The sequence below is a fragment of the Mandrillus leucophaeus genome, unplaced genomic scaffold (genome assembly GCF_000951045.1).
Source record: "Mandrillus leucophaeus isolate KB7577 unplaced genomic scaffold, Mleu.le_1.0 Scaffold518, whole genome shotgun sequence".
In the NCBI taxonomy this organism is placed as follows: Eukaryota; Metazoa; Chordata; class Mammalia; order Primates; family Cercopithecidae; genus Mandrillus; species Mandrillus leucophaeus.
The window spans coordinates 1998174-2022002 of NW_012105564.1; the positions used below are offsets into that span (position 1 = coordinate 1998174).

Sequence of the window (23829 nt, forward strand, 5' to 3'; positions counted from 1 at the left end):
AGTTGAGCAACAGAGACAGTTATGGCCTACAAAGCCTAAAATATTTACTATCTCCGTCCCTTTACAGAACAAATTTGCCAACCCCTATCTCAAAGCTCACATCTCACAAGTGCTCTGGTAACTTTTTCATAAATAAAAGATAAAGCCTGAATGTGTAACTACAAAACAGTCAGATTTATTACTGTTTGCTGTAGTTTCCAAAGCTTGTGCACCAGACATGCATAAAAAATGCAAAAGTGAGCCCAGACTGGTTATAAAATGTTTCCTGTTTGTCATTTCTCCCTTTGCAGTTTCCCTACTGGGCTTGCACACGCAGCAGAGGAAGAACAACACTTAGTCACCGTGCTAGATTTAAAAGCATTTAATGACATAGCATATATTTAACAGATAGGGCAAAAGTTGAGAGGTACAGGTCGTACGACTGAGCACCAGGCCTGAGCGACCACCTCCCTGTTCAGGCCCAGCCTCTGGAGTTCATTCCTATCAATGTCATTTTGATTGTGCAGTAAGATGAAAATTTGTCATTACAATAGTTACAGTGACAGAGAAATGCACACTATGTATCAAATAGCAAGGAAATGAAGCAAATTATAACACAGTGTGGCAACGCACGAGCAAGTAACCATTAAAGTAACATTACTTTGTCCAGTAAATGCTTCAGTTCCACCACTTGTACACTTACCAATGATTTAAAGGGTTTATTATACATCTAGTTTTATTATACTTTGTACTAGAATTATCTCAAACATACAATATAATGTATTTCAGCAAAAAAAAAAAAAAAAATTGAAATTACAGATTATTTAAAACAGTATCAGTTTTCTATTCCTTCTTGTATACTGACATTCTTAACCGTCATAGCAGTTGATGCAGAAAAGCCGCATGTCATGTGTTAGTAAGTGATGCCAGATACAAATGGTTTGGTCTGTAGAGTTAATGTGGAGCTGCACTGTGGCTGCAGCAAGATCATAATATGTGATCTGTTTAATAAAGGTTAGCCCCATCTTGGGCACTTCTAATAGTCAAGACTCAGGGTAACCACCGGAAGTAAATGGAGAGAGAATGGTGTCAGGATATTGGTACATTTTGTCTCTGGTAAGCACAGGAAATATTGATTAAGCACCGCTGCCTTGCATACCAACAGCACTAGAGGCGGGTTATTTCCAACACAGCCTCACAAAATTGAGGAACAGTTTAAATACTGAGATCTAATCTATATAATTTCATTAAAAAAAATCTGGCCTTCCCTCTGCACCTCAAACTTTTGTAACTTGGAGATAAAGTGTTTAGGTGTGTTTCCCCCACCCCCCAGAAATGCTCTATAAATTAAAAAAAAAAAAAAAAAAAAAATCAACCACATTGAGGAACATTAGGCACAGAGAGTAATGTGTTGGTTCTGAGCTTGCATGCTGGAATTTCACTGAAAAGGTAAGAGAAGGGCAGGAGGTGAAGGAAAGGAGTTCATTTCTTTTTGCCAAAAAGGCTGAACCGCTTCTCTTTGTCTTTCTCTTTGTCCTTTTCCCGCTTGCCGGGACTGGACTCGCTGGTGATGGTGACGACGCTGGTGGGGAGGGTCTGCGCCCGGCTGGATGCTGGCGTGCTCTGGGTGCTGGCAGACACCTCATGTTTATCAGAGGAGATGGCCGAAGAGATGGCCTGGATCCATGTGTTCATTTCCTCCTGAACAGAGGAAGGAACACAGGTAAGACTCAACTAAGAGGGCTAGGTGGGAGGGGTTCTGGCGCCAAGGCTTGGGAATGGCATACCTGGCCAACTGAGGGGTGAGCAGAGTCACTTCTGGGCACTGTCCCCAAATGCACCTCTGCCTTATCAGTACAGGAGAGGGAAGCTGGTTCAGCTTCTCATGAAAATTCAGTTCTACTCATCACCTAGTAAGTGGCCCTACAAACTTGTAAGAGCTGGAAGACTGGTCTCAATCTGTGAGGTGGTCAGATCCCACCCCAGAAGGTGCTTTTTCACATTTAAGGGCACTATAGGTATTACTTTTCCATCAATGGACCCTCTCTTTCCTTGAGGTGAGGTACACACCCATTAAACAGCTGGCTACGGGCACAGGGTGCAGCGGGGGTCCCATCATGATCCACAACCAGTCCTGGGACCACCTCACTGTGCCTCATCCCTGGGAGGGGATGAGCAAAGATTCCCTCCATCGACTTCAAGGGATCCTGCCTCGGCAAAGGGACAGCGAGATCATATTCACTGCCTTCTAGAGACAGAACTAAACACCTTCTAGTGCTGGTGACTGGAGCCCAATGATAGAAACCATCACTGATCATCATTTACGCGAAGAACATTCTGAATAAAGCCCATCATCCCACAAACACTTGCAAACTCCTAAGTACTGGAGAGAAATAACATTTAGAAACTTACATCGTCTTTGGCTTGGAAGAGGTACTCATTGCCATCATTTAGTCTGTAATTTCAAGGAAGAAAGTTAGTCACCACTTAATTACAGAGAAATAAAAATCCCCCAACTCCCATATCCCACACAGGACAGAAGCAGACCACAGGAGTCACAACAGAAGCGTCAACCTGCATATGTCACCAACAAGCCTGGGGACCTGCCCAGGCCCAGCAACGGACCCCTGGAGATCAAGAAGCCATAAAATCGCACCAGTGATACACACGGGGAGCCTGTGCTTCAATCCAATGGAAGGATTTAAAAAAACCCCAAACATAACATTTGGCTTTATTGTGATAAAACTCACTTGTGGATGCCTGATCACTTACTGGTCTAAACTGAATTCAGGAGAAAGTTTTTGAACACAACGAGCCCTTTTGACATTCTGCTACTGAGCTTGTATCCCCTACATTCACATGTTCCAGAGTCTCAGAATAGGCAAACAGAAAATGTCTCTTCAACTTTTCTTCTACTGTATGTCTTAGAATTAAGAAGCCCTATTAGTGTGACACTGGGAGGTCCCTAGGCTTGGAGGGGTCACAGGTTCACTCTGTGGCTGCGGAGAGTAAGAGGGTACTGTTGTGTAGCAGAGGGTAGCTGCCGTTCACTAATATCCCAGTTCTCTGAAGCTGCATGAAGAGAGTACAAAGGGGAAAGCAGCCAAGGAGCCAAGCTGCCGGTGCATTGTCTTACAAAATGTAAAGTGTTCCAGGACCCAAAGAGCCTGCCTGTACTGCGCAGCAGCAGAGCTCAATAAATCAAATCATTTGACACTCTCTTCTCTGCAGCCCTTGGCCTAGTCCAACTGGCATGAAACATACAAATAAATGAAGACCAAAGCTTTTCAGATCCCAAAGCAACAGTGCAAATCAGTAAACAAGCATCCTAACCACTAAAATGTTTATTTTTTACATTTTTAAAAGATAAAATAATTTTTCTGCCTACTTCCAAGTGTGAGGAGAAATTCTGAGATTAACTCCACTCTGTAGGGAGATACATGTATCCTACAGGGTAGAGATATTTGGAACTAGATGGTTCTGAGACAGCTGGAGCATCTACTCGGAGAGTCAGGGGAGGACAGGGTCCCAGGCCCCATCCAAACATTTCCTGTTTGTCTCCATCCAGCTCCAGGATGACTCACTTGACCCATCTCCAGATAACTCATGAGCAAAGAATAGCATCTCCTGGGTCGGGATAAGCTGAAAAAATGGGGAAACTATTTTTCAAAGCCTCTCTTAAACTGTGAAATGTGACTAGCTCTCTTTAAGTCTTAGGGAACAGTAAGTGCCTGGTTATAAAATCAAAAGCTCCTTATCCTTCAATGCTCAGCTGTACTGTTAACCACAGGGAAGCTGGTGGCTGGCCACAGTTGCCAAAGAATTCAGCCTGAGACATGTGCCAAACTGGTTTTTCACTTTATTGGGGATTTAAAATGGCAGAAGAGAGAACAAACTAATCACAGCAGCTGTCTAAGAAAACCAACCTTCAGAGTGGAAGTAAATGCAAACCCACTCTGGCAGCCCTGAAGCATGGCGACTCTCACCTTAGCTTGAATACGTGTTTCTTCTTTTTGTAATCAAGGGCCACTTCGCAGACAGCTTCTTTCAAACTCACAGGGACCTCGCTGTGGTAGGGAATTCCAGAAGCAGCAGTCTTTGCATCTTTGTAGAAACCCATTTCTTGGTTATTTATGACACAATAAACATTGTGCCAGGACCTGAGCAGTTTAAAAAAAAAGGGCAGGGGAGATAAAGGCTCTACCACATTCCCCTTGAAGAACTAAACATTTCATTAACATGAAAATGATCCTCACACAACACAGTGTGATCCCGCCCAACCCTCAACCTTCCTTATTACAAGCCCTTCCTAAATTCTGCTAACACCAAACAACAGAAAAAATTTCTCCTTGGAGAGTTCGGGGACAGGGCACAGGGCAGGTGTTTGAGGGCTACGTCTTCTCTTTTACTTTGGAGAAAAGCAAGTTACTCTCTTGTACTCTGAGCTCACTTTGATTGATGTTTAGTACCCTCTGCTGTAGCGCCCTCTTATGGTCATGGGTTACAGGCCATGCTCCTTGTCTGAAACATGCCTGTCCTCCAGCAGCAGCTCCTCCAGCTGCAGGTTTATTACTTATGTGACTTGGCAACTTGACAGAGAGACAGACCCAGAGCCATCAGCACTTACGGTACCTTTGGGTGAATTAGAATAAAGTGGCTTTTCCCCTATGGTATGGCAAACTGCCCTAATATACTAATTTTAACAGAACACCGGCCTGTATTACACCAGCACGTATTAATATATAAATCCCTATGTTGCTCTCAATGCGAATGGCAGTTCTTAGATATTCTGATCGCCTTGCACAGCAAACAAACTGCACAATAAGACATGGTGGTCCCAGGTGGTTGGGTTTACTAGTTAAGCACAGAGGCTTTGCCGTTTCCTATTCCAGCTTTGCCATTTACTAGGTTTCCACAGAAAGTGAGCTTTATTAACCGCTCAGAGCCTCTGGTTCCCCATCTGTTAAATAAAAAAATTGGGGCTGTTGAGAGACAATGAATATATATATAAAGGTTGATATGGAGATCAGGGCAGGGGAAATGGTGAATGGCTTTTTACAAAAAACCCACAAGGATTCCTAAATGAAATCATTCACTTAAGGTAAAGAAGACTCTTCAGTCTCAACCTAGCAAATTCCTTCTCCAGACAAACTACTAAAGCCCCGTCTAGCTACTCCCATCCAAACTCAACTCTTCCTTCTCTCAGTGAATAACCAGCATTCTACTCCTGCTTTCCAGCGTCAGCCCAAGAAGAATGCAATGTCCAGGAAGCTACTAAAGGAATAAAACTACATGAGCACATACTTCTCTTCCAATTCAAGAGTGGCCCACTTTATCCCTTCATAGGCTGACTTCCCATCTTACTGTGGCAGGCTCTGCTGTTGTTACCTGCTTGAGGCTTTCTTATTGTGGGCCTCCCACTCGTGTTTCCGATTGAGGAAACCTTCCATCTGGGCCGAAGGCGTCTCCTGGGTTCTGGCTGGTAAGGTGGCCGCACTCTGGGCTGGGAGGGCAGTCTTGGCTTTGCGATCAGAGGTCGGGGAGGGGATGGGGCTGGACTCTTTAGAGCTCGTTCTTTGTTCTGTAGCGCCGTTGACCATTTCGCTTGTATCCACCGTTTCTGCCATCTAGGGACAGCGGAGAGGCCATTCAGCTAACTCCATGAGCCATGGGGGTGACCACATACGCTCTACCTGACTCGCACATGTGGCTGTGTATAAATGCCTGGCAGAGATCGAGGCAGTACAGTAAAACCATTGCACACCCACAAAGCCAGCTGGACACCAAGGACATTAGAAGGTGGGAATGGATTAATACCCGCCCGTTTACAGGGAAATAAGAAAAGCGAAATGCCAGTATGAGTTTTACTGCACTCTATTCCTCTGATCAATAAATATAACTCAGATCATCTCCTCTTATGGTTACTTTAAAACAAAAAGACAACAGTAACAATCACACATATTAAATATGAAAGAGAGTGGACGTTATACAGCAGCCACCTTACGATCAAGGATGCCACCAGAAGGGCTGGAAGTTTAAGCGAAAGGGCATTCACAAACAGACCGATAGACAACTCTATCAGAGCTACATGGCATTCCCCCAGAGTAAGACAAGGAAAGACCTTGGTTCCTGAAAATGTTCTCTGGCTCTCCTCCCCCTCCCCTCAACACATTGTCATAAACACATGCAGAAATTAGGACGACAATCATGCATTTCACATCTACCATCCCAGTTAGACTTTGGAACTTAAGAGCTGGAAGGAAATGAGGCAAGTCAACAAACATCAATTTGACCACATCTGCCGAAGTTGTATCGTGAGTGGGTTGTAGTTTGTGTTAAAGGAGCTGGAAAAGCCAATCACAGTCACTCAACACCACACAGCTATTTACCCCCAAACAAAGACAGAACCAGGGCCTTCCCCATCACGGGTTGGTTGATCACGGTGCCTTGCTGCACTGAGACGAGAAAGCCCAGAGACAGCCAGGCTTCCAGCGGCTCTGACCCTTCAGGCTGGAGACGTCTTCGGGAGCGTTCCTTCCCAAGCTCATTTAAATTGTAACCCTCATGGCTTTTCGGCTTTGGAAATGTAGTAGGGTCTTGATTCATTATCATTTTCAGCCTGTGTACCATCGACTGTGTACCATTAACTGTAGCAGCCCCTGGCTGATACACCCAGGGTGTGCGATTAGCGAGTTACTAAAGCTGGGTGTGGCTGACACTTTAGTGGATTACAGACAACCTGCACCCCTCGTACACAGACAAACATGGAGAAGTCAATGGCACGCTCATTAGATACGTCGCCCACCACTGCTGCCCAGGACCAAAGTGACACCAAATTAGCAGTAACAACCTTGACGGGATAAATGGTAGACTGGCCACCACCATGTGAACACCTGGATCTATCAACTCTTGGGAACTGGATCTCTCATTTATTAGGTCTTAACTTAATGGCTGGGCCCAATGCTTGATTTTGAACAAAACTAATTTTTTGGGGGGAAAAGGGCTAAAAAAAGCTCTAGAAGGAGGGAGAATCACAAGTTTAAGTTATGTCTATGCAAGCTATCATAATTAGCATCAGGGCTGAGGGACGACTAGAAACTATACAGTTTAAGGGTGGTTTTGATTGGAACCCTTTACCCTCATGGCAATGTGGAAAATGGATTATTAGGACAAAAAGACATGTGGGGGTGTGTGTGTGCATGAGTGCTGCATGGTGATCACCCAGGCCTTGCAAGTGACAGACTGCAGATACGTGCTTATGAGCAACAGACTATTTAAACCATTCTCTCTCTTTTCACTTTTAAAGGAGAGTTGCAGGAGGGGAAATACCCAAAAAACAAAACCCTCAGTCAGAACAATGTGAGTGGACTTTAAAGGTGATAAATCTTCTCTAGAGTGAGATTTCAGGAGACTTCTGGTGAGGAGGAAGTATGAGTTTGGTCTGGAAGGCCTGAGCCAGGTGTGAGTCCAGAGAGACATGGGGTTAGTATGTAGAGAAACCAGGTTAAAAAAAAATTTAGTGCTGCAGGTTTGACTTGAAAGCTGCTAGTGACAGCAATGACCTGGGTAGAGAAATGTTTCCTTAAAACGGCTAAAATTTATCATACTTGGTCAGACTGCAAGGTAGATGAAGGCCAGGGAAGCCTCTTCTGAGGATAATTCTGCAGCAAAAATTTTTTCTTTAGAGTTAGAAGGAAAGAGAAAACCCCAAACCAGTATGCAGAGATCATTAATGTTTATGCAAATGAATCACTAACCAAGAAAACAAGGAAAATAAAAGGAACAAAATGAATTTTAATGGACATGTGCTTTAAGCATGCCAACAGACAACACACCACCAGAGACACACATCAAAAGCAATCACAGTGCTATGATCAAATGATGGGTACATGTGAACACATCCCCTGCAACCCCACCCCACGTTGCTTCTCTTTAGCGATTAGTCCAGAGTGCTTTAGTGGCTGGGCACACCCGAGATACTTAAATCAGGAGGTGAACATAAATGCAACGTGACAACTAGTAGCACAGAAAACACCTGATTGGTTTTCAAAGTGCACAAAGCAATGCTATTTTCAAGTTCATTGAGTCTCTGCATCATCACTCAAAACAATAAAAATACTTTTTCTTCTTCTAATACAATCCAATTGTAATTAAAATTTTGTTATGACATGCTACATTAAAAAATCTAGATAAAAATAGGCATGATAACAAATGCTAAAAGCATCATAGCACTCTTTTCTTGTGTGCTTATGTGGTTCCTTTTTTGGAGGGTCTTCTAGATACAAAAAGTGTCAAATTGGGTATCAGTCCTGGTGATACAAAATTTAAACACACACATATATATATGAAAACATCACATATATACATATAGATCAATAAAACACAAAATGTAATTTGGAGCCAGAAACACACATTAGAGCTCCCTAATGACCAAAGACAGTTTTTTTTTCTAAAATGAATTTTGATGTGTTTTAAGGCAGAGACCCAATAATGATGCACACTACCCCCAGAACATAAGAAGCTTGGCATCTATCTATATACCCATCTACAGTCAGAAGTAGATAGATATGTACATAGAGATAAGGAAAAACAAACAAGATGCTATATGACGTTATCCTGACAAAAGAAAAAAAAAGACATGCATCATGAAATAAAAAGACAAATCAGACTTAACTCATGGAGAACACATATCAAAACAGGTTTCTGATTCCACTAACACATCTAAATATGGCAAAGGAGCAAAGTGAATGTCTCACAAGGCTTTGATGTATAATATGGATTTGGTTTTCTTTTTATCGGTACTAGGAAACCATCTCTGTCACCAGCTTTTATTTCTAAGGAAAAGGATTTTTGTGAAAACATTTTCAATTCATGCTGGTGTCCTGACAGATACCATCCGAAAAGCTTCCTTTATCAGATAATTCCACAAAAAGTCTTGAGGAAATGAACAATGAATCAGAAGACTAATCCAAGATGTAGAGTGGAGTTTGTCTACAGAGACACTGACATGACTTCTGAAGCCAGGGGGCATGCGAGCGCTCCCAGGCACGGTCCACCAAGTGCAACGTTCAAGTAATCAGGATGAACCACAATGGCTTCTGTTCCATTTGTTTGAAAAATTAAAAGTTTGACACCCTGAAGTCATCGGCTGAATGGAGAGGCACGGAAGTCTGTGAGGCAGGCTTCTAAAACATGCTTAGAACCGCTGTCACCTGCTGTGTCCCAAGTGCCGCAGCACTGACAGGGAGCAAGACAGAGGTGGCGGCAGCAGTCAGTGGGCACTTTACTCCTGAGGCTGGCTGCAACATCTGTGCAAGGAAGCCTACAGTTTTCAATTCAGGAATTGGCAGAAAAAAAGTTAGAGAGGAACTGGTTTGTAAAAAGTAATAAATGACCCAAGGGTCTCAAAACGTTTGAGATTGTGTGCCTGCAATTATAACAGCTTCCAGAATATATCCAACTCCCTTTTTGTCATCTTCAATGAATGAATGCATCTTTCATGGAATGTTACACAGCTGACTTTAGGTTTTAATCTTATTATAGAATGTCTCCCTCCTCATACACCAGTCTTCCTAGTTAATAGTAAACTACTACAGGTTAATAACATCTGGAAAGGGGGCTACATATAGCACAGTACTGTGTCCTGTTAGAATAACTGAATGTGTCATACCTGTTAGATTCTAGTTTTCTTCTTCATTATGCTGTAATCTCATTTAATTTCATTTCAATTACTCATGTAAGGGTTTCGCTGTAAAATCTTAATAAAGTAAAAAGCTCACAATAAATAAACAAAAAATAAGTATGGTGCTTTAAGGCAGCTGGGCATCCATCAGTTAAGAGACTCAAACATGAATTAAATGCAAACAAATATGAAACCAAGGAAGGCTATGAATTAAGTAAAAATTTTAACATTTTGGGTGAAGTGGAAGCCAAAAAGTCAAAACCCAGAGGATTTGGAAAGGCTGATTCTTGACAAATGGTAGTGAACTTCACAGTCCAGACCATGGCTGGTCACTGGCTGTCCGTCTGCTATTAAAGTTTTTGTAGTTTTGGTAGGTTTGAGAGCGGTAACTAACCCGTGGAGATCCCTGTTCAGCCGGCAAACCGTTTTGGGAAACTTGTTCTCCTTTTGCAGTATCCCTGTTAGGGAAGGGCGGGAAAGGAGGAGGAAGGGAAAGGAAGAAGAGGAGAAAGAGGAAATAGTAAGAAAGGGTGGGAGAACATCATCACTCAATTTTATTACAAGCAACCCTTTCACATAATGTAATTCTTTTTAAATCTGAAACTTCCAAGTGTTTTAAATAGACTCTAGAAAGAAAATATGACTACAGGAATGCCCTATGCCCCGCCCCACCAAATAAAGGCAGCATTAGCGGTTGTCATGGAGCTCTTACCATAGCAAAATAATTAGCCCTTTGGAAATAGAGAATAATTGCTGCCCTCTGTGTGAAGTTACTTAGAACTTTCAAAAAAAGCATCACCACAAAATCACTGGCCTAAAATCTGGGCAGTTCACTCCATGCATTTAATCATATGGAAGTTCTGAGCATACTGTTTGTGTGCACACAGGATGAGAAAGGGCACTGTCTACATTCTACTTCTGCCACCTACATACCTATGTGACTGTGGACAGATCAGTGTCCTCCAAGATTATTTCGGGTAACTATACAGACTTTAAACAGTCTGTAGAAGCAATGAGTAGGCAGGGCATGTGGTTAGGCCTAGAAATGCAAGGCTTCAGAAAGATGCCCCATAAACCTCATTGGCCACCGAGACTAAGGGCCCAGCCTCTGGAGCTGCTGGGACTCACCACTGCTGCTGGGACTCAGCTTCCTCTGAAACCTTCGTGCTCGGCTCGGGAGAAGGCGGCCGCCGCTTCCTCTCCTCTTCCTCTTGCTGTCTGCGCACTTCCAGTAACTCCAACTAAGAGAAAACAGAGCGATGTTTGGTAGAGTCCCAAACTCTGCCTCTTTGCCGAAAAAGGTTCTAGGAACCCAGGAAGTCCTCCTGTCTAGTTTGCTAAACTGGACCACACTGGACAAGAAGACGCTCTAACATTGTGAGCCAAATGGAATTAGGTTCACAGGAACTGCAGCTACAACCTAAAACTACAGGAAATGGTCTATTCCATGGGCTGGCAAAATTCCTGTGAGCTGTTTGTAGGACCCCTGGGAGCTTGGGTTTAATTTCTAAATTAACTATGCAACTCTCAACTCTGCTGAGGAGGAAAGTACCTGAGCCTGAGGGTTCATGCTGGACTCCCCAGGAGAGCTCAGACAAACACCAGGGACAGAGCTGCAATAATTCTCAAGGAAGCCGCTTGTGCTGTGGTGGGGATCTGCGTTCAGCCAAAACCCAAACAACACATTAAAAAGCCACAGAATAGTCTAACTGAAACAAAGCCATTTCATGAGTCATATGGATGCACCAGAAGTACTCTGTTTTAACACAAATGTATGCAGGTACATTTTAAATGCCCAGAACTGGAAATCAGAAACACCATTTTGTACACTGCAAAGGATCAGCTTTCTACCAGGAAAGCAAAAGTCTTGGAAGAGGAAACACCAGTGCACAAATCCTATTCTAAGGCCTTTATGTTGACGGAAGAGAGGATCAGGAATGGGGACTTAACAACAGAATAGGATTAAGCTTCTATTTGATGGGAATTCTAATTCTGAAACTGAAGAAAATTTTGAGGCCATGCCACCTCGAGAACAAAACTTTTTTGAGATAGGGGAGAATGAAAGATTTGGAGAAAAACACCACCACCACCAATCAATCCCCAGGCAGGAAGCTATTATAAGGGATCATAAATGCAGGTGCCCAGGATGTGACTGAGGAGGTAACAGTCCTGACCCTCTCCCTAGGTCCTGCTCCACAGGAGCCACCCATTTTAAGAAGATCTTCACTACTTGAAAAAACAAAAAACAAAAAACAAAAATGATCAACCGTGTGAATTCCCTGGTCTAAAAGGCAAGCAGGAAGAAAAAGTTGCCATGGCACCAACAGGCAAAGGGCCCAGTGGCCACTTACTGTAGTCAGCCTTTCCAGGGCAGAGAACCTCTCATCCCAGGTCGCTGCAGACTTTTCAAATGCCTCGTGGCGCTTGATGAGCTTCTCCACCTCGTCCACACTCTGGCCTATCTCTCGGCTGGACAGGTACGGCTCCTGGCCAAGCAGCCAGGCCTCGGCCACACTGGCGTCTCTTGAGAACTGATGGACCTCCAGAACTGCACAGGGTACCATGAGTTAGTACATGTTGACCAGGAGGTGATGGGGCAGTCATATGGCCTTATCTCTTAGCACTGCTGCCCTCTGGTGATGGCTACCTGCATAACCAGTCTATCATCTACTCTAAATTAGCCCTGTCCAATGTAAATGTAATGTGAGCCACACATGCAACTTTCACTTTTCCAGTAGCCACATTAAAAAGAGTAAAAATAAATAGGTGAAATTAACTTTGATAGTGTATTTCACATAATATGTATAAAATTATCATTATAACATGTAATCAATATGAAAAAAACTACTGAGATCTGTTACAATCTTTTTTCCTTCTAAATCTAAATCTGATGTGCATTTAATGGCACACATTCACTGCACATCTCAATTTGAGACATTTCAAGTTCTCAAGAGCCACACGTGGGACAGCAGCTATCATACTGCCCGGCGCAGGTCTACAGTGAACGCTCTGTTCACTCGGCCCCACTTCATGAGCTAAGCCTTCAGAGACCTGCACGAATTCACAATCTACACCTAGCCAGATGGGCAGGCATTCTTAACTTGCCCTCTTTTGGGCAGTAGTATTTTATTTTGGGGGTTTAGAGGGAGGGAAGGATATGGGAACACTACAGATGGTGGAGACCAAGGCTTTCGCTCTGTTTCATTCCGTTCCTCCACCTGTGAGGGAACATTAGTTCCACCATAGTTATGAGAAGGTAGGTTAGAACCGGGCTTTGTGCTACAGTTAACACTGATTTTCACTGCATTTCATGCAGCAAAGCCTGGGGTCACTGAGGTAAAAAATGGACTGTGGGAAGTGTTGGCATCCCAAGGAGCTGGCTAGCTATCTGCTTTCAGCACCTCAGTAGCCCCCAACATGACTACATGAAGAAGATGCCACCTCTGCACTAGGGACTTGTTGGCTTTTCAAGGCAGGTACTGTGCATGTCATCACTGTGTCCCTGGTATACAAGCTGGTGCCTGGTTCAGTGTGCAATGTGGGTTTTGCTGAGCTGAATGAAACTGCCCCACAATTCTCAAAACATACAGATCAAATCCTCCTGCAAAGAATGGTCAAAAAGTGGGATTTCTGAGGGCTCTGGGCCCAACAGAATGTGCTGTCACACCTTTCAGAAAAGGCCCTTGCATTTGGTTTCTAGTAAACACCCATAACACGCATAGATGGAGTCAGAACATCATGACAGAGCCCAGAACTCCAACACAGAATGGCAAAGCATGGTAAGCAATGCTTGAGTTGGGCTGTTAGTGCTCATACCAATTATGAAATGCTATTCCTAATACTGTACATTACAAACCCTGTATTAGCTCACATATTCCCTTATAAAATGAGAATTAAAAATAGAATCTAATTCACAGGGTCACTTTGGGGAATAAATACAGAAATACATTTAAAAACCACTTAGAACAATGCCTCGTTCACAGCAAAATTTTAATAGACGTTGGTTTTTATTTTATTATGTTATCAACATTCCACTAAGAGCACCAAATATGACTTAATGAGACCGACTTTCTACCTTGACTCTGAAGCAAGAATTCTTGAAGAAAAATGGGGGAGAGGGCTTCTATCTGTATTCTCCCAGGGAGGTGCCAAATTGTCATCCCTAAAGAACATCCAATTTCCACCTATGACACTGAGATCAATGAAGGGGTGAAAAATGACTATGCCATAGGAAGATTCTTAAAAATAATATTTACCATGAAATGGTGAAAACAGGGCACTAAAAAGGCATCTAAAACTCAAACAATCTTTAAGTGATAACATTAATGAATTAAAGCAGGAAAATAAACGTGTATGCTTTCCACGGATACCCAAAAGAGCAGAAAGATAAACAAAGTACGTCCTTACTCAGTCTTAACCATTCCCATCGGTCTTCCCACTTGTCAATCATTTCTTTCCTCTTTTCCGTCAACTGCAGTAATTTTTCCTTGATCTGTATGAAAAAGATAATCCCCGGGACATCTTAATGGACTGCACCACATCCTCTTGATGGGATCATTTTATATTAGAAAAATACATTTTCTGCAAAGACCACTATTAAGCTGGGAGATATCTAAGGACTGCTCAGTCTGTCTGAGGACTGGGAGAGGAAAGAAAAGCATAGCACTGCTCCTTCCAGAAGCAGCAGGAGGAAGGTGGGGAAGCCCTGCCAAAGCTGTTTTGTTGTGAGGAGGCTCCCTGCAGCAAACACGTTCAGGAAAGGGACAGCAAGAGGGACAAAGCCCTGACCTCTTGGAGAGGACGCCCATTCCCATGCAGGGGGCCACACACACAACTAATAATTGACCTCTTTATTACCACTGTCCTAACCAGAATCACCAACCATGCACTCAACAGTAAACTGATCTAGGGCATAGTCAATGGACATTGGCATCACCTAAAAGAGTACTGACTGGGGAGGAAGGGGAGTCCATTTTGCAGCCCTCAAAAATTGTCTTCTGTGCCACAGATTTGCCAGCGTGGGCCTAGAGTCTTGCATAATTGTATTATTCTAGATGCACAGGAAAGGAGTTTTAAAACATACGTGTGCGTATATGAATGTAAACACATTATCTCTGACACACACACACATATAAAACAAAGTCATTTTACATCTTGACACCAGCTGCATTTATCCTGCAGCTCCAAAGCAAAGTGGCACCCTACCTCCTCAGATGCATAGTGTTTTCTTGCCAACAGGGATTTCCCAAGTTCAATGCAGGTTGTGAAACTGTCATTACGTGCATCAATTTCAGCTTTGATGCCTTGATGATTATTCATTAAGAGTTCAACAGATGATACATCCCTAAAATTACACAAACGATGCTTCCGTTAGATCAAACTTTTCAAAAAATCTGTAGGTTTTAAAACACACAATTAATTTGAAGGAAACTGATGGTCTTTCAGGTCTGAATCACTCACTGAGCTTAGGTTGGGCCACTGGAGCCAAAGCACAGTGACAGCACAGTTCAGGACCAGCCAGGCAACCAAACTTCAGAATATGGCTGCTTTTGTTTTTGTGTGTCTGCCTGAATAATTCAAAATGGTTGCCAGGTGGGTGCCAGAAAAAGCAATGGTTTTCTGTTCATACTTTTCCTTTGAAATGCAAGTCAGAAAGACTCTCTTCTAGAAAGCAGAGAAGCAGTAACAGGTGCCCCAATTGCACCTTGATGAGTTAGCTGTCAAAGATTCAGGATATGCATATCAAAGAGCAGCTAATACGGTCTCCTTATTGAGACACAAAAAGATACACAGGATGGGAACTAGCCTAGAAAGCAGTGACCAGCATGGATCAAAACCTACTGATTCTGATCAAGGAAATACAACTGCTTCAAAAATATATATCATAAAAAATCCCTTTTATTGCGGCATAGTTTCTCAATTACAGTGGGGGCTGGAGTTGGCAGAGGGGTGAACTGGAGGTTAAATATGTACCTCTGTGTTCCACTGTTAACTTCTCTTCACTAATTTGCATGAAACGAAGCCAAAGATATAGGACAAATATTAAATAATAACCCAAGGACACCATATTAAAGCAGATGTTCAGGGTGACACCTTTAGTAAAGTGCATGGAAAGGGATAGAGTGGTTTTTAATCCAAAAAACAGGCACAGAAAAATAACTCAGAAAAGTCATCTCATTGCAAAGACAGGGCAGTTAGTCATGCTCAAGGTATGTGGCTACTTGAAGCACAAGGTCCTACTTCAAGCACAGATGTGGGCAAGAGGGCCTGAGTGACTGTGGGAAATGGGAGCCAGGAGTAGGGAGAATGGGAGAGGCTTTGGTAACCCCAGGCACCCCCATTCCCTGGTGATGCTGTGCACGAGGTAACCAAAGCAGTGGTGCTGCACTCCAAACACCTCCCCACCCCCTCTCTGGCCTTGAAGCTCTCACTCAGGCAGGAACTGCTCTCAAGGCTCCTGCTTCTCTCTGGAAGATTCCTATGTTTTAACCAAGGGCCAATGAGTCCAATTTCCTTTGGGCTGAAAGCATTACCTTGGCTTCTCCTGGGCCTCGATCTGCCGGATGACATCCTCCATCCAGAGCATGAGGTCACGCACCATGCTGAAGAAGCGGAACTTGTCCCCCGTGTCCACCAGCCGCACCCTGCGGCTCTCGCAGGCGTCCAACAGGGACTTCCAGGCTTCCAGGACCTCGTTCTCGCGCTTCTGGATGTCGTCAGCCTTGTCACCCGCATAGGCTGCCTGGAGGCGGGCTGCATCCTCCTGCAGCTGCCTCACCTGTGAAGCCACGTGGGGGATGAGCCAGGTCAGTCCATGGTGGCCTTCCCACCATCACCCTCTTCCATTCTGCTCACACACTAAAGGGAGCACAGAGTCAAAACATGGCCCATGCCCCTTAAGGAGCCCTCAATTTCACTGGGGAGATCCAACTCACAAAAACCCAAGTTTTCTATAAATCTGTTCAACTACATTATTAAGTTCTTTATGAATGATACAACAAATGAAATGCTACAGGAAGACAGGCAGGAGAGTTTAGTCAGGGAACGTCCCCTGGAGGCAGCCTGGGATATCTGAGTGGGACATATTCAGATACAGTCCAAGAAATAAATACCTAATCTGCTATCTCATGGTAAAGATAAAAGTTTTTATGATGAATGGGAAACTGCCATGAAGAGCACATTTTGAAAACGACTTCCCATTGCTATGTGAATACAATGTATGTATCGCCTGTAAGAGTTCTCACCATGGGACATTTACACTCAAAAAGTATAAAAACGTGGCATCCTATGTGGTTAAAATAACTAATTAATGTTAAAGAAGGTGAAGCCTGAAATAGCCACATTTCAACAAAAACCTTGCAAATCTAAAAATATGCATTGAGAATTGTGATGTGGTAAATGGAGCCAATGATGCACTCCTACTTACATCTACATATTTTGGTTGAGTTATTTTTTTCAGCTATGACAGTCATCAAAAAAAAAAAAAAAAAAAAAAAAGAAAAGAAAAAAAAAGAAAAAACCAACAAACCAACACAGAAACTGGCATGAAGAAAACATTCAGAGAGCAGGAAATGCAAATGGGTCTTAAACATGAAGAGATGCTTCATGGAGATACTGTAATGTGTCATCTATTAGTTGGCAAAAATCCAAGTGCGATGACATATTTGTCAGTGAACTCATTCTCTGTAGACAGGAGTGTAACCGACTACAGTTTCTACAGAAGGTAAATGGGCAGTACCCATGAAAATGATAAATGCGGTACCTTCTGATTTTATGATCCTACTTTGGGGAACTGATCCTACATATACATTCTTGTATATTTAGGAAATGAAATATGCATAGATTATTTACTGCAGCAGTATATGTAAAAGCAAAAGACTAAAAATAAAGTGACCACCAGTGAATGACTGGTTAAATTAATGATGGTGCATCCAGCAGGAGACTCCTGCTCAGTCATGAAAAAGAATGAGGAAGGGCTTCTATGTAGTCACACAAAAAGCACTCCAAGATGACAACTAACTGGAATAAACAGTACAGACAACGTGCATAATATTTTTCCTCTGTAAAAACAAAAATAAGAATATACTCTTACCTTTTTTTGGGGAGCAGTATATGTCTTTAAAATTGAAGCTAGTAAGTGCGGCTAATTTTATAGTTAAATTTTCTCCTCTTAAATGTCTTATATAAAGTATGTAACACTAGTAGTGCCATACTTGTGTACAATGCCTCATTAAAGACATACATATATAGGGAAATGGACACCCAATCATCATGTACTGATAAAGCTGCGTGATCAAAGAAGTCTGTAGACAACTGTCCTGGATGATGAGAACTTTTAGATGTCTATGACAGTAGTACATGGAGAAATGCTAAGTGGGGTAAAAGGGGGTGGGGATGGGCAGCACTAGGGCTTGTGGGGAGGTGGATTACTGACCCCCGATTGCACAGAAGCACTTTAGGTGATAATAGGTTTAAAAAAAAAAAAAAAAAAGCAGTTTCTGCAAAAGATGCAAAAAAGAACCAACAGGCTCTGGTTTCCAGTGTGATTTGATTTCCATATCCTAAAGGATTTTTGGAAATATTCTTTGATTATGGCTCAGTTTTAACTCAAATTACAATGAACAAATTCCCAGGAAATTACTTGAAAAGCTAATTTTCCTACACGATGAACCACATTTTTCAAAACACCTGTTTCCGTGTCTCTGGCTGTTTTCAATTTGCTGACAATAAAATGTAAGGTAAAAGAGGACAGCAAAAGTGAAAATTTCCACAAATATGAACTATTGCTTTGCATAACCACTCAAGACCTCCATCAGTGCTATGTGTCACTCCCACAGCTCCCGTGCAGAATGGAGACAGTGGCAGGAGAAGCTGGCACAAAAGGAAACAACCAAAGAGGAAGCACCACATGCTCCTGGGAGCTTGCACCAAGAGCCTTCCCTTCTGCTGTTATTCTGTGAAAAGAAACCCAGATCAGGTCAATACCTGCAGTAGGACACACATCCTTTTCACTGCTATAAACATCATAGCCCAGTGGGTATGGCGAGGTGCAGACTATCAGACTCGAGGGACTAGATTCCTACCCTGGATGTTCCGAGACCCTTCTTGGGCTTCCTCATCTCTAAGTCTAATGAGGCGAAGGCATTTAATGAAAAAATGAGGGAGCAACTCCACTGTCTCTCAAGTGTCTTGCAGTTCTAAAAGTAAATGATTTTAGAGGTGCAGAGGAAAGACCTACGTTGCTAAGGTGTTTTTTAACTCTATCTCTAGGTATCTCATGTTTCCCTAAACTTTTGTTATATAATAATAATTAGAAAACATTTCTAGAGATCTCACTATGTCGTATGTTGTGCACCTCAATCCTTAAACTACTAGGGAACCAAAGCTTAAAGAGGTAAATTAAACTTGCAGTCATAGTGACAGGAATTAAGGGGAAGTGAGAGAGAACAACAATCAAGGTGGTCCCTTCACAGAACAAATCCCAAAGTATACCAAAGCTATCTAGAGGCTGAGGCACTAGACTGGGTCAGCCCAAGGCCATATCTGGGTGGCCTGTTTCTGTAAATGAAGATTTATTGGAATACAGCTACGTTCATTCATCTTCTCACCGTCTATGGCTGCTTTATGCTACAATAACAGAGGGCAGAGCTGCAACAGAGTGTGTGTATCTCATAAAGCTGAAAATACTTACTATTTGGCTTTTAACAGAAAAAGCTGAGATAATTTAGATACTCAATATACTCTTAACAACAAGAACCCCTGACATAATCAGGGATAACATCTTAAATAAAATTGGCTTCTTCTCTAGGGCCACGAAACTTAGAAGAAAAAAAACTACATTTGTTTTTCAATTAAAAGGCAGAAGACTAAACAAGAAACTGTGCAGAGATCAGAAAGAAAACTAGAGAGTGATTACACTAGATTCTGTTATATTGTTACTACTTTGTCAAACATCTTTTAAACAAAGTCTTAGTTCCAGTCATTTTATACTGGGGATGAGGCATGCAGAATCCTGTTCTTTCTTTTTCTAGACATGTAACTTAGAACCTGGTTGATGAAAAATAGTAAGGTATTATTTTGGAAATTGTTCTGGATGGATATGCTAACATAGTAAAAACACTTGCTGAGGCCTATAACTTGCAAACGTTTGTGTATGCATCTGCTGTATTTATTTTAATCATGGGGGCACTCATCTAATGTTCGCAAATGTGGCAAACGCAGACCTTTAGGGACTGATTAGTTTTCCCAAATGGAGCACTATTACAAAGTGGGTACATGTATGTGCTTAATTGGGGCAATTCTTTTGAGGAGCCAAGGAACAGGGAGATACTTACAAATGCCCAAAGACGTTCTATGGAGAAAAAGCCACCCCAGCACCCCTGGGTGGCTGCCCTACCCACCTGTGTGCCCAGAGCCTGGATGTCATGCTCAAATGTAGTGTGCATTCTCTGTAAGGTCTCCACTGTGTTCTGATCTCTCCCAAGCTCCTCAGGGAGTTTCTTGTGTTTGTCCTGTATACGCCCAAAGATCTCCTTGGCATCGTGGTAAAACTTGTGCAGTTCATAGGAAGCGGCAAGAATCTGTGTTCTTGTGTCAATGAGCTCCAGGAGGTCGGCCCAGGCTTCATTGAGGCCGTCCTTCCATTCAGCAATGGTGGCGGCATCTGAATGTCCAGAGTTGATGAGCTCATCTGCCATGTGATTGACCGTGTCCACACGCTCCTGTCCAATGTTCCCAGTGTCTCGGGCAAATTCCCGGAATCGTTCTTGTAACATCTGAAACAGAGATGGGTAAGGAAATCAGTGAGAGCACTGTGAACTCTGTATTTCTTGATCACATGAATACCCTTTGGAAAGAAATTGCCTCTAAGCAAGATGTAACCAATAATACTCAAGACTTAAGAACAACAGATCTTAGCTCGAGAACCTCTTAGCAACTGGGTTTCCTTCTTGCTCACTGCAGCAGAGTGAGGCACTACCTCCACCTCCTTTTACTACCGGCGGAAGGGGTGCACAGAGAGGTTAGCCAACCTAAATGCAAGTCACCTGCTTAAAAAAGAAACACCACCTTAAAACTAAACCCCAAGACCTCTGATTGGAGTCCAGGGCATTTCATCTGCTCACAGATAAGGAATGCAAATGGCCTTCCACACCATCGCTCACTGCACAGCCAACTCATGCACTGCCTCAAGTACTTGCCGTGACATGCTCATAGTCCTGTCCCAGTTCATGGGACCCTGCGACCACCTCCCTCTCAGCGATCCACTGCTCCAGGTCGTCCACCTCCCGGTTGAGCTGGAATAATCTGTGTCTCTCATCCAGCTTGCCTCTTCTCTCTTCAGCAAGGTCTTTCAGACCAGCGTACAGTTTATCCACTTTGGATTGCCGCATGCTAATGCGTTCACTGAAAAAGAAAGGAAGCAATGGGGAGAAAAAGAATCTTAAATGTCAATTTTCTTCAGGGGAAAAACAAATGAGGTGGAGATAATGGGAGAACATATTACATCATATTTCTCAAAGGAAACTCTGGTTAACCTACTTAGCATGAAAAATAAAACTCTGAAATTGGCCACAACTTGAAGTCATGAAAAGCCAGTATGTAAACAAAAGAGCCAATGTGTAAGCTAAATTCGCCTACCCCTACTATTACACTAGGGATGGGTAGTGCCTCACTCTGCTGCAGTGAATAGTGGGGGTAGGCAAATTTAGCAGGGAGAGGAGGAAATTCTCTCTGCACCTCTGGCTCTGCAAATCAGGATTTCTTTTGACGTTAAAAGTTAATGCAAAAATCTTCCCAGTCAGGAAGGTGGCAAAAGAAAAACTAAGTTAATGTAAAATCCAGAGCAGTCTTGCATTCTCTGGTACCGTGCTACCAGAGGGACAAATGACACAGCCAGTGTGGCACGCATGGCCCTCTACCTTCTCTGGGCTGAGTGCCCATCCTTGTTAGGAGGGCTGGACCAGCTGCTCCATCTCATGAGTCCCAGGTGCTCAGTCAGGAGACTGAATCCCCCTCCCTCCAACTTCTCCCCAGAGTGATGAATCCTGATCATGAACATCTTAAGAACCTCCTACACCAACAGAGCCACTGACCTCATCTCCCCTAACCTGCCCTGGTTAAATGCACAAGGCCAATTCCTTTCCAAATCATAAAAGGTATTTACACAAAAAGCCTAAAATGACTGCTTTGGAAGTTAATACAGGGGCCTGGTATAGAGTGGATGAGTACTACACACTCACTTCTTTTTTTTTTTTTCCTCGAGGGTGTTCTAATCACTTGATATCTAAGAGTTAGGAGGTGTTTTCATTTTGTTCTTCCTGGGAGCCCCTTCATTTTATAGGTCCATGCATTCTTGTCTAATGCTCCTCTTAAAACTAGTAATTACTTCCCTAAACTGGATGACTTTTTCAACCCAAGGGTAAGTGCTATGACTATCTGTATCCACCATGTAAGTCAACCTGTACTTCTGATCATTTTTATTTTTTTGAGACAAGGTCTCACTCTGTCACCCAGGCTGGAGCGCAGCAGTGTGATCATGGTTCACTGTGGCCTCAAACTCCTGGACTCAAACCATCCTCCCAATCTCAGCCTCCTGAGTAGCTTAGTACAGATGTGTGCCACCATACCCAGCTGTTTTTCGTATGTTTTGTAGAGATGAGGTTTCACCACGTTGCTGAGATTGGTCTTTGGCCCCTGGGCTCAAGCAATCCTCCCACCTTGGCTTGCTAAAGTGCTGGGATTACAAGTCTAAGCCACTGTACGTTGACTGCCCAGCCTAGTCAACCTGTACTTTTGACTCATGACACCAATACTGTTTCAGGAGACCCTTGGCTAGAAGGAGATATTTAACCCACAAGAGCAATTTCCTAGTGTAACAGTTCACCCATCCTAATCATGATAGGATGTTTTAAATGATGGGACTGTTTTAAAAATGCTTCTCAAAGATTTGCCTTACCAGCAATTCATGATGAATGCTGCCATTTTCTTTTGGTGGGGGTTAGCAAGAGACCCTCACTGAGAGGAATCGACAGCCGGGTCTCAACCTCATGAAGCAACACTCACCTTTCAGGATGGCTGTCGGCCACTAGGGCCCGGCTGGTCTTGGAGAGTTGATGCACAGTCTCTGCATAGTCCTCCACAGCTTGTTCTAAGATCTGGTGCTTCTTCAACATGGAGACAGCACTCTGCTCATCCTGCAAAGACAGTAAAACGTCACAACCACAGCTGTCCCCTCCGGCCCTACACCACCTTAAGGGGCGACAGACCAGCTGCTCAGCAGGGTAGGAGGAAGGATCAGTAGAAAGAGAAACTCCAGAGGTACGGTATGGACAGTGGAACACAGAAGTGTTCCAAGAGCTTTCATAGGGACTGGACCACAGAAGCCTGTGCAGAAGATAAACACAAGGAGGACACAGAATGAGCAGGGCCCCTCTCAGAGAAAAGCTTGGGCAGACCAAGTGTGCCTGGTTCACTGGAATTCCTCAAGGTCCATCAGTTATGTAAATGACAGCATTCCGGGAACCTTGCAATACTTTCAAATTGTCTCCAAGCCATCCTGTATTTTGTAAAGTTTAGGGAACCTATAAATAGATAGCAGGAAGGACTCTGGCATATTTCAAAGATGAAGGGATGAACCTGGTCTTAATGGCACACTAGGGTTCAGATAAGAAAATGCTGCAGCAAAGGGAAACCAGCAGCTGGACTTCAGACACCTTCATGCACATGGTGTCCCCTTAACACTCAAAGGCTACAAGGGAAGTTTTTATGAAGACAGAGCCGCCAGCAGAAAGCAAGCTCAGGGTTTAAATCCAAGGTTCACCTGGGGCAGGGATGCTTCCCGCCTCCTCTCACCTTGGCCTTCTCCTCTGACATCATGTACAGCTCCTGCTCGCTCATCCAGGCTTCGGCCTCGGCAGCGTCAAAGTAGTACTGCTGGGCCCGGTGTGCCTCCTCCAGCCGCCTGTGGCGTTTCTCCGTCTCCTCAATGAGGAGACCCCACAGCTGCTTCAGGTCGGCAAGCCTCTGTCTGATGGCCTCAGCGTTGAGGCTGCTGCTGTCGGTGACGATGTTTTGGCTCCTCTCAAAGATGTCATCAATGCGAGGCTGGTGTCCCTGTATTTCTTTCTGGAGGGTCTGGAGGGAGTAGAAAACACACACAAAGGCTTGCT

At 43.4% G+C, this 23829-nt stretch overlaps 1 protein-coding gene across 3 annotated transcripts in view; it reads right to left on the reverse strand.

Annotated features, from left to right (window-relative positions):
• Positions 1-346: 346 nt before the first annotated feature.
• The window catches only part of SPTBN1 (spectrin, beta, non-erythrocytic 1), a 143380-nt gene continuing 119897 nt past the window's right edge, over positions 347-23829 (reverse strand). The window contains exons 22-36 of one of the 3 annotated variants that reach the window (XM_011996522.1): positions 23513-23794; positions 22724-22854; positions 20860-21064; positions 20062-20436; positions 16195-16439; positions 14867-15005; positions 14610-14612; positions 14069-14153; positions 12013-12209; positions 10790-10902; positions 10056-10119; positions 5368-5606; positions 3966-4139; positions 2392-2434; positions 347-1680 (exon numbers count right to left, since the gene is read on the reverse strand). In XM_011996522.1, coding sequence (XP_011851912.1) covers positions 1462-1680; positions 2392-2434; positions 3966-4139; positions 5368-5606; positions 10056-10119; positions 10790-10902; positions 12013-12209; positions 14069-14153; positions 14610-14612; positions 14867-15005; positions 16195-16439; positions 20062-20436; positions 20860-21064; positions 22724-22854; positions 23513-23794 — 2514 coding nt within the window. In that variant the 3' untranslated portion in view covers positions 347-1461. Of the gene's footprint in view, positions 1681-2391; positions 2435-3965; positions 4140-5367; positions 5607-7753; positions 10120-10789; positions 10903-12012; positions 12210-14068; positions 14154-14609; positions 14613-14866; positions 15006-16194; positions 16440-20061; positions 20437-20859; positions 21065-22723; positions 22855-23512; positions 23795-23829 lie in introns of those variants that run through there. The other 2 variants (XM_011996523.1, XM_011996524.1) reach the window with 2 other exon arrangements.